Consider the following 10,689-nt stretch of genomic DNA (forward strand, 5'->3'; position numbering starts at 1 on the left):
TGGTTTTTGGACTCAAACAGGTCTCTGCACAGGCTGTGTTGAGTTGTGCACGTACCTGCTTGCGCTCTGGTTTGCCACGTGGTGTGGGTCTGAATAAAAACCTCTTGTTTTATCTCAGTGTGCCATTGGGTAACTCTGCCTTTTGGATATCCAAAGGAGTTGATTCTTCTCTGACCCTCTGGTTTTTGTATCTGTAAAATTTCTTCCCTTTTGGTGATCGTTTCAGATTGTGGCTTAAAAAGCTTCTTAAGAACCAAGATAATAATCATGATCCACTGTGGCTTTCACTTAGATAACTGCTTTCAGGGAATGTGATTTTTTTGAAACATGGAGATGATATTATGTTTCTCTCTCCTTTTTGATGCATTGTAGGTGAGTGTTGCAGCTAAGATGGCTCAAAAAATGTCTTTTGGATTTTATAAATACAACAACATGGAGTTTGTCCGAATGAAAGGGCCACAAGGGAAAGGACACGCTGAGATGGCAGTGAGTAGAGTTTCTACTGGTGACACTTCACCGTATGGGACAGAAGAAGATTCAAATCCAGAATCCCCAGTGCATGAGAGAGTAAGTAGACAGAAATACTGACTTAAGTTAGGCGTGAACATGTTGTATTCCAGAGCCAGCAGACAGACCAAAGCTGGGATTAACTCCCACCCAGGTTCCGAACTTGGGTTTGCCCGTGTGTGTTCTGAACATACTCAGTATACGCAGCTGGGTTTTTAGCAGTTTTCTTTGAGCAAGTACTGAGTACAGAGATGACTGGATGATTCATGCTTCTGGAGGAGTGTTTTGTTGAAGCAACAGCGATGTTGATGCCAGGGAAAATGATGAATCCGCCTGTTTTCTATGAAAATTATTAGATTCCATTTCTGTACAAGATGGGATTTACCTAGAGACGTGGAATTTGTGTACCGTGTAAGTTGCTTGCCTGAACCTCAGGGGAAATGGTACTGTTAGGAGATTTTGCCACTGATGAATGCTGCCAGAGTGAAGCCCATATAATATTAAAGTGAACATTGTGGATCTAGGTGCACAACTGTATTGATGTGTATGCTTAATTTCAGTGCAAGTGCAGTAAAATACCAATAGAATCAGCCCATAGATTCTGATTTGGTCCTTACCCAGTCTTGAGCCTTGTTTTCCATTGAGACATTTTACCTAGTTAATGGGAATTAGGTAAAACCTCTTCAAAATACCTGCATAAATGTGTCCTGACCTGGGCTGGGTAGCTCCTGAGGGATTCTAGTCTGATTTTGTGTATAACATAGGTAATGTCTGTAGTTTAAAAGTCTGCAGGACAGCTTCTAAATGTCTTCATGGAAGCCATGTAATTATTTTTTTGTTTTGTTTCTGGCTTCCTAAAAAGGAAAATGAGCTGCTAGCACTAAGCTTGTTAACTGGATGTGCTTGCTCTCTACCATAGAGATCACAGCCTGGAAAAATCAGGCCTGGAGGGGCTTCCCCATCTTTTGGCTCCAGGACTTCCAGTGTCAACTGGGAAAAGTCAAAATAGTCGATAATGCATCATCATTGCTTTTTGCTAATGGTTTTAATGGGCACCTGTCTGTTTCTGGTTTTCTCTCCAGGTGTGATATGAAATGGCTATAGAAGTAAAAAGAGAGACAAACACAAATCAGTAATCAAGTGCACTAAAGAGAGGATTCATTGGGTGGTAGAATGCTCCTGCTTTTTTTTTTTTTCTTTCTTTTTAAACATTAGGCATAGAAGAATTTATACATAGAGTGTTTGTGCAGAGCAGCACCACTCTGGCTTGGTTGTCAGCCTCACTCACATCTCACCCCTCTTCTCCTTTGTGTGGACAGATAGAAGCGATATTGGGTGTCAGCTCAGGGAGAGTTATAGGATTGTTAAATTAACCGTGTAAAGAATGAAGGAAGAAAGAGAAATTATTAACAAAGTAGTTATCCCTGGGGTTTTTGCATTTGAAATGAAACTATCAAATTATTAATAGCAAAGCCAGGACATAAACACTACATTTCAATTCTTTCTGAAATAGGTATGGTAGACTACAATTCTGGTTTACTCAAGAGCAGCTACTGCTTGGAAGGGAGGGTGTGCCTATAGTTTCATCCCTAACCTGTTTCACCATAGACAATTACATCCATGTATTTGTCATCACTTGGATGAACCAGATGATCATGGGGCATCTCAACTTGTTTTTCTCCATCCTATGTAAATGATGTATGTATAATGGTACACTGACCTCACTTATTGCATCAGCATCTTTGGCTGTAATTGCCTTGTGACCCTGCTTCACAGAGACACTGTGGCATTTCACAGTGATCCCACATGACCTCCTTCTAAGCAGGGGAACTACCACCTTGTGTTTGCCAAAGAAGTGAAGATCCACAATTTTAGTGTGCCCCATACAATACATTCTTAGCCTACTAAGTCTTCTGAATTTCAACATGCGAAAATGAGATCAACATTCTTTGTGTCTAAATCATTAATATTGGTCCTCTGTGACTATAAATGCTTGTTAGAAGTGATCAGCTGAGGATAGAGGGTTTTCATTATTCATGTTACTGTTGAAGGTGATGATATATCAAAATATTTTCCTCTTGATGAGCATCTCAAGGCTGAGATGACTGTTTGGTTGACATTTTCTAAACACTCTGGTAAAGCTGACTACTGGATGCTAGTCAAGATTCTGATTTACCTATGTCACTGCCTCATGGCACATGTTTGAGGCTGATTATTTTTTACTAGAAGCATAGAACTTTAAAAACAAAATGTCCTCTAGCATTTCTTCTGTTTCCCTTTCAGGTCACTTCTTTCAGCACACCGCCGACCCCAGAACGTAACAATCGCCCATCCTTTTTCTCCCCATCCCTTAAGAGAAAAGTGCCCCGAAATCGAATTGCTGAGATGAAAAAATCTCACTCGGCAAATGACAGTGAGGAGTTCTTCAGAGATGATGATGGTGGAGGTGAGAGAAGTAATACTAGCTAAACAGGCTTGTCTGGAGAGGGCACAGAGCTACAGAAGGGGATCCTGATGCTAGATTTTTCCAAAAGGTTTGCAGTCTGAAAGTCCAACACCTGTGCTGAAAATGGGGTTATTCACAGGCTTAACATCATTTTTGAAAGCTGGAGAGTTCTCACCCCTCACCCTTTTATATAGACCCATTTGAGAGAAACCTGAGCAGGAAAGATCCTGCTCCTTTCCCAGCTGTGACTCTCTCAGGTGGCACTCTTCTAGATGTCACAGTACAGCGGGGCAGAGCACGCTGTCATGGACAAGTTCTCTGAATTCCCTGACTTGATCCAGAGCTGCTTGAAGTTAATGACAAGGAATTTACTTCAATTGGCTTTGGATCAGTTTTGAACTCTCTGAAAAGAAAACCTGATGAGTTTGTGTATATAATGGTTTAATGCCTTATGGAGCTCTTCCTTTAAATTCTAGTTACTCACTATGTAACAACCAACAAAAGAAGAAATGGGGTCTGGTTCAGAATACAGAGTGTAAATCTAGTCATGTACAGTTCTGTGAGGTGGGAAATTTGGAAATGGTCAAAGGCCAAACTGCTTTTCATGCATTTAAAAACAATTCAGTTGAAACGCAAAAAACACCCTAACAAAAGCAAACTAACCCCCCAAAAAGCTATCTGTTGGCATGCTAATAGATAAACAAAAAGGTAATTTCTAGATCACAAGTTCTCTTTGTAGTAGCAAAGGTATTACCCACCAGCGGTTACTGGTCCAGCTTAGCTAATAGAGAACTGCACGTTTGATCCCAAGCTGAAGTGATAATGTTTAATTCAAATTATGAGCAGCTTAAACTAGTTGTAAGTAATATGGGGTTCCATCAATAGGAACCTTTCCTCATCTGTTTTTCCTTCATTTGCCTAGTCACAATGCCTGCTGTTTCAAACAAGGGGTGGTTTTAAGTGTTTTGCCAGGCAGTCAGTAGGGCTTTGGTTCAGTCACTGTGTAGCGTCTGCTCAGTGTTGCTTTGCAGGGGCTGATCTTAGGTACTTGATTATAATAATGAATGTTGTTATTACTTTATTTTTCTTCTAATTTATGGAGGCAAACAAATCCCAGGTTTTCCAGGCATTTTCGAACATTGATATGAAATAACAAGAGCTGTGGTTTCACTTAGATATAAGTGTTTTGACATTACTGTTCCTGGTCTTAAAGATAAATAGAGGAATATTTTAACAGCTGATACTAGGAAGTCTAATGTATTTATTGTACTAGGATGTTAAATTTATTCAAAGATGAGATTTCTACAAGGAGAGATGACGAAAATAAGACTTCTTTACAAACATCAGAATCCTGACTGTCTTACCAGAGTTGGCTCGGGAGCTGTGGTGTTGAAATTCTCCTGCTTTCAGGATGGGAAAGCTGACTTAAGTTCACCCAGTGATGGGGTTCTGTAGAAGCAGAGAGATTCTGGGACATCTTGGCCTCACTGGTGGAGGATGACTTGCTTGCCTGCAGTTCAGCAGTGTCGTCAGTCTAGCCAGTGGTGCCACAGACCTGCCCCCAATACAGACAGACCTGCCATGGACAGGAATAGCTCATGAGTGCCCCGTTCACTTCCTTTTGCTTTTGACACAGCAGAAGAATTGTACATATTCCAGCTACTGGAGTCAGGTCCTTCTGACCTGATCACCACAGTGCTCATGGCATGGTGGTAGTGGGTGGGGAGACAGAATAAACTGGTTGGCTATAGACATGTACAGCGAAGGAGGGAAAACAAGATACAATTTTTTTTTTAAATAATTATTACTTTTATTTCCCTCCCACATTATTATGCATCTTGCTAGAGTAGCTGCCACTACATATTTTTCCTTTGTGTGGCTCAGGACCTGCTTTTAAATGAGTCACAGAGCTTGAATCACTTTGGATCTGCATTGTTTTCACCCACTTCAACATTTGATTTTTAATGCTATGGGGCAGGGCTGAGTTTTACAGGGAAATGGAGAGAAAGTTTAGAAACACTTAAAATACATGGCATGGGCATCCCTGGCTGTGGGAGAGACCTGCAGCTGTAAAAACAGCCTCTAGCCTATAGTGGATTCCATATCCTTTTGTTTTAAAAACTATTTGTGGGCTTCTAAACCAATGATGGAAAAAATGGCATCACTGAAAGGTCCCAAGTTTGGCTTGGGGTGCATGGAAATCTGCAGTAAAATCGTTTATTAACACTGACTCTCTCCCTGTCTTGTAGATTTTCTTCATAAGCTGCAATTTTCTTCCTGTTACAGGTGTGAATTCCTGCATGAGTAACTACCTAATTGTGGGGATATTGTATTATTTTCTATAGGAAGGAAAGGCTGGGTTGGGATTCTGCTTGTGCAGCAGGGTAGCAAAGGCTACCTGGCTGGAGAGGGATAATGGTTTACTACTGTTGGCAGCTGCTGATGTAATTCATTAGCTTCAGCATAAATGGTGAATTCTGTGCTAGGCCAGTAATTAAACCCCAAACAAACTAGTAAGAATAGTGACCTGTGTGTGACCCCTCTCTGAACCATGCATAGGGGATTTCTCTGTTTTTTTACTTTGAAAAGCTTTTACTGGCTGCTCCGATGATGCACAGAAAGTACAGTCCCTTCAAGCTTGCTGTCTTTTACCTTCCCAGATCTGCACAACACGACAAACCTGAGGTCAAGGTCCTTATCCGGGACAGGACGGTCTCTGGTGGGCTCGTGGCTGAAGCTGAACAGAACGGATGAAAACTTCCTACTCTATGCACACTTAACTTACATCACTTTGCCATTGCATCGAATTTTAACAGGTGAATTTTAACCTCTATTATGCATAAACAGAGAGTGCTTTGATTCCAAGACAGCCTTCTGTGTTGTGGGATTTTACAGTTAAAGCAGAGGAACAAGTATTTCTCTGTAAGGGGAATACTGCAGCAGCAAATCAGTGTGAACCAGACAAGTGGTGTCAACCTGTTCTCTAGCTTTGGGACTGTTTTGCTTGGTAATGATTCAAACAAGTTGGTAAGATTGTTCCAACAAACTTCCAGAGGAACACTAGTAGCTTTCAGATTGGAATTCAAGCTTCATCCATCTCATGAGTGCAAGGCAACTCATTGTGAGCCCATCCCCTGACAGCAGTAGTGACTGAGAGGGTTACAAAGGCAGCTCTGGAATTCAAAGTGACTGCCTTCACCAATTTTGACTCAGATTTTGTTTCTGTGTAGGTTGCTTGGACTGATCAGAGTGCTTACACTGATGCACATAAGTCCATCAGGTGTCCAGTGTGTATTCTACCATGAATAGTCAATCCTCTGTGTTGTTGGTCTAGCTACACCAGATACTAGATTGATGACAGCCAAATCTGCATTGCTTCAGCAGGGCTAGGATAGCACAGTAAGTCAGGTTTTACAGTCTGCAGGCAGTACTGAAGTTCTTGACTTTCATCCAGTTAACTCTTGTCTGCCTACAAATGCAGGTGGATTAGAGAAAACAACTGGTCTGTTTGAACTCTATCCACCAGCAAGCCAGTAGCCTTTCAGGGATACAGCTTGCAGTATGAGGGTCACCATGAGACTCCATATACGCCTGAAAACTAAGAAAGCAGCAGTGGTTAAGGACTCTCTCCTCTGTCTAAATGCAGTGGCAGTCTCTTTCATGTAGGTGTTACTAGTGTTACTATCTGTTCTTCATGGGCAGGAAGAAAGTTTGATCCAGCAGTATCTTAGGCAAAACTATTGCTCACTTCCGAAATCTAGACCAGAATCAAGTCATGATCCCAGAGCAATGCTAACCTTGGAAGAGCCTTGTAGCTGTTACTTCATAGAATACTTTGTGTGGGAAGTGACCTCAAAGATCATCTATTTCCAACCGCCCCGCCATGGGCAGGGACACCCTCACTAGACCAGGCTGCCCAAAGCCCCATCTAATCTGGCCTTGAACACCTCCTGGGATGGGGCTTCCACAAACTCCCTGGACAGCCTGTGCCAGGGCCTTACTACGCTCATAGTGAAGAATTTCTTCCTAATGTCTAACCTAAAGCTGCCGCCTTTCAGCTTGAAGCCATTGCCCCTTGTCCTATCACTACACTCCCTGGTGAACAGTCCCTCTCCCACTTTCCTGTAGGACCCCTTTAAGTATTGGTAGACTGCAGCTAGGTCCCCCCAGAGCCTTCTCCAGGCTGAACAAGCCCAACTCTCTCAGCCTGTCCTCGTAGGAGAGGTGCTCCAGCCCCTTATCATCTTTGTGACCCTCCTCTGGACATGCTATAACAGCTCTACATTCTTCCTCTAAGAAATTAATCTTTCTCCTTCTCTTCCCACCCAGCAGATGGGATGAGTAGGTTTGTCTGGATTGTGGGCTTTTGATCAGTGCCTGCTTTTTCTTGTCTGGGTCTAAAAAGAGAACACACCTGAAAACAAACCCAATCTATTACACAATGGTTATTTCCAGACTTTTCCTGAAAGACAGCTAAGAGGAAAGGAGTTGGGAAATCTGTTGTTAAACAGGTTAATCTGCTGCTAAAAGAGATGAGAAGATAGCAGGGTTAGTAATGTCATCAATTGTACGGCGCTAGCGTAACAGTAATAGCTGCAGTCTTCTCATTTGCAGGCTGAGATCTTGGAGCCCCTTGCAAAAGTACTCTGACACTTACTCTGCAGAGAAGGAAATTAGAGCTGATGAGGTAGAGGTGGAAATTCCTCTTGGCAAAGAGGTGTTTCTACGTTTGCCCTTTTACTGTACATAGGGATTGATTTCAATTTAGAAGAATTATGGATTCCAGTTAAAAAATGATCCCCTATAATTAAGGGTGGTTTTTAAACAATGTTTCAGCAAGATACATAATTATTCCTTATGATAATTGTGCTGATGATAATCTTGCAGCTAGTTAGCAGGAGTTTTCAAGCTAGCTCGCTCTCTTGCCGCAGGCATTTAGGAGTTCACAGAACATGTATTGTTCCTGCTGGCATTTAATACTCACTCAAGTGGGTGGCATAAATGGCTCCACGCTCAAATATTTGGTTTTGAGCTTGAGCATCCTCTCTGAGATGTAATTTGTTTAACATACAATTGCAGGACTCTGTGTACATCTTGAGATGCACAGAAATAGGATGTGAAATGTCTGGGCTGTAACTTTAATCTGCAGTTTTCCACTACCCGTGTTTGCTGTAGCTTGGCACATCAGGCAGAGCCTGTTTCCAGCACCTTTTTGTAACTAATGCACTGGTGCCAGTGTCAGCTTTCCAGTGAACCAGGAGGGTTACACGTGGGGCAAGGTGAAGTGGGAAAGATGCTCATTATTTTTGGGTAGTTTAAGAAGCTGGTAGTAAGAAATGAAAATCTTACCAGCAGGCATCAAAATACATTTTAAAATGCCTGAAGTTTATACATATGGATAAGACTTCCTTTCCTCTGAGCCTTCTCTCCATGCTAGATAATCCCAGTTCTCTCAGCCTCTCCTCATGTGTCAGCTGCTGCAATCCCTTAGTTATCTCTGTGGCCCTTCACTGGACCCACTCCGCTGTGTTTCATTCTTTATGAGTGTGGCTAGAGCCCTCTGGAGCTGTGGATCAATTTTTACTCACGTCATTCTCCTTGGGTAGCTGTGTGTGATCAGCCTCTTAATTAAGTGTGTGCTCCCTTTTCCCTTGTTCTTTATTCTCTGTGTAGCCTTGAAAAGGACAGAGCAGCCCAGTTTCCAGATATTTCCATGTACTGCCCTGCCAGCGTGCTGGGTTTACTGTCTGCATTTGGAAAGATGCCCACGGTTATGACAGACACTTTACAGCTTCATATTCTGTCACATTTGGACAATATAGAGCTGAGGAGCCAACAAAAGGAGTGGGTTTTGCAGCAGCTTTTTGAGTGCAGAAGTGTAGGCTTTGGGGCATAGAATGGGTGAAACAGTTGAATTATTTGTGCCTTCATCTGCAGAGCCACAAGTCTCTCGCAGGGTCTTGGGGACAGAGCATTTCTCCCTTCAAGAAAGGGAGAACCCTTGGCACCTCCTGTAAGGGCACCTCCACTTGCTTCTCAGGAAGATTCTGCTGCTCTGTGTCTGACACATGTTGCTTCATCCCAAGGTAGTTAGTAGATCAGCTGTCATCTCTACATGATGGGATATATTTGGGTCTTACCATCTCTCAGCTAGGATACAGCTGGGGAGGAATTAGGTTGAGCTTAGGTTGACTGCTTAGGCAGTCGTGTGCTCACTGTGTTTTCAATTCCTTCAGCAGCCTATCAGGGGAGACTGTGCTGCACTCCACAATCCCATCTCCAGTTTGTCGTGCGTTCTGGTGTGGTGGCAATTTCAGGAGCCTCCTAAGTTTGCTGTATCTCTCTTTTTGTTTTTCTCCCTTGCCCAGATATCCTGGAAGTGCGGCAGAAACCAATTCTGATGACATAGCAGAGAGCGGGCACTGCCTTGGAGCCTTGTTGCCAAGTGCCTAACCACAGCGGTTTTTCTGTGCTAACACTACCACCTAGTGTCAGGAACATAAACCTCCGCAGGAAAAAGGGAAGTCCAAGAATACCAGCCGATCAAAAGTGCCTCTTTCTTCCTTCCTCTGCTGTCATACACCGTATGCACACTTGCAGTACATCGCTTGAGTGTTTCTGACCGGAAGAGGACTTTCAGCGAGCTAAAACGAGAAGGGGCTGCGTTTTAAAACGAGTCAGCGCTTTACGGACAGTTTGTTACTGTGTTTACTTTATAACTAAGAAACCAACCATATGTACAGAATGTGTTTAAACTTTATATTCTTTGAGAGAAACAACCTGAGAATTTCGTAACGACGTACTAATGAGCATCGTCCCGTCGACTCTCGCCCGTGCACTCTCCTTGTGGGTTTGGCTGGACCGTGAGCGTGTTGAGCGCGTGTGTGTGCGCGTGTGGGGATTGAGGGGATGGGAGGATGACTTCCTGCTGGGGGAGGACAAGGAAAGAGATGCTGCAGAGATCCATCGCCGTTTCGGTACGTGCAGCGGGTCAGGTCAGAGCTTAAGAGAGGCGGAAAATGTTCCCATGTGTTTGTGTGTCAGTGTTAGGACAGCTGAACTCCTCTCCTGACGGATTTCCGTATCTACCAAAGAACAGCAACATTTTCATCCTCAAGAACTGGCTGAGAGAATGAGCCGGTGAAAAGGCGGCTACAATGTGCTGCTGTAGTACAGCTGAGGTTCATGTGCAGTGCTAATGCTGCTTATCTCCTCTCTGTTAGCTCCGTGGATACCAGTTTGAACCTAAAGTGGAATAGCAGGAGGCCGTAACTGGACTCCAAAACCTAAGAACCTTACCAGTAACCAACACCCTCCCGCGTGTGCTGGGTGTCAGAGGATGTGGAGTCGTCCTTGCAGTAGCATTTGTAGCTAAGGGGGACATGGGAGTTGATTAATGGTTGGGCAGCTTGCCCAGGCTCTTCATCTGGTGGTGTTCCACTGTCCTGCCACATGCTGGAGCGCAGAGAGTTTTCTTGAAAGATGAAAGATTGAAATGTGATTCTGCTCTGGCTAAAAATAGCGCAGCGGGAGGTCTGAAAGCCCTGTCAGGAGCTCTCAGGAACAAAGCCTTATGTTTACAGGTAAAATGCAGCTTTCTCTAAATAGCCAAGCTCTGCTGTCCTTGACATTTGGAAGCTAAACGGCTCGTTACTGAGGCTGCTGCAGTTGGGTTCACTGTTTTGATACGGGAGCCGGTCAATACTTCAGTTTATTAATGACTGCATGACTGTCAC

At 43.4% G+C, this 10,689-nt stretch overlaps 1 protein-coding gene across 2 annotated transcripts in view; it reads left to right on the forward strand.

The window, feature by feature from the left end:
- Positions 1 to 9,728, forward strand: part of KIAA0930 — a 68,373-nt gene extending 58,645 nt beyond the window's left edge. For both annotated transcript variants that reach the window (XM_084273513.1, XM_084273512.1), the window contains 4 exons: positions 373 to 567; positions 2,791 to 2,953; positions 5,614 to 5,769; positions 9,322 to 9,728. In XM_084273513.1, the coding sequence (XP_084129639.1) occupies positions 373 to 567; positions 2,791 to 2,953; positions 5,614 to 5,769; positions 9,322 to 9,362 (555 nt within the window). In that variant the 3' untranslated portion in view covers positions 9,363 to 9,728. The remainder of the gene's footprint in view (positions 1 to 372; positions 568 to 2,790; positions 2,954 to 5,613; positions 5,770 to 9,321) is intronic.
- The last annotated feature ends 961 nt before the right edge of the window (positions 9,729 to 10,689 follow it).

This window comes from Gallinula chloropus (assembly GCF_964237585.1).
Source record: "Gallinula chloropus genome assembly, chromosome: 1".
Classification (NCBI taxonomy): domain Eukaryota; kingdom Metazoa; phylum Chordata; class Aves; order Gruiformes; family Rallidae; genus Gallinula; species Gallinula chloropus.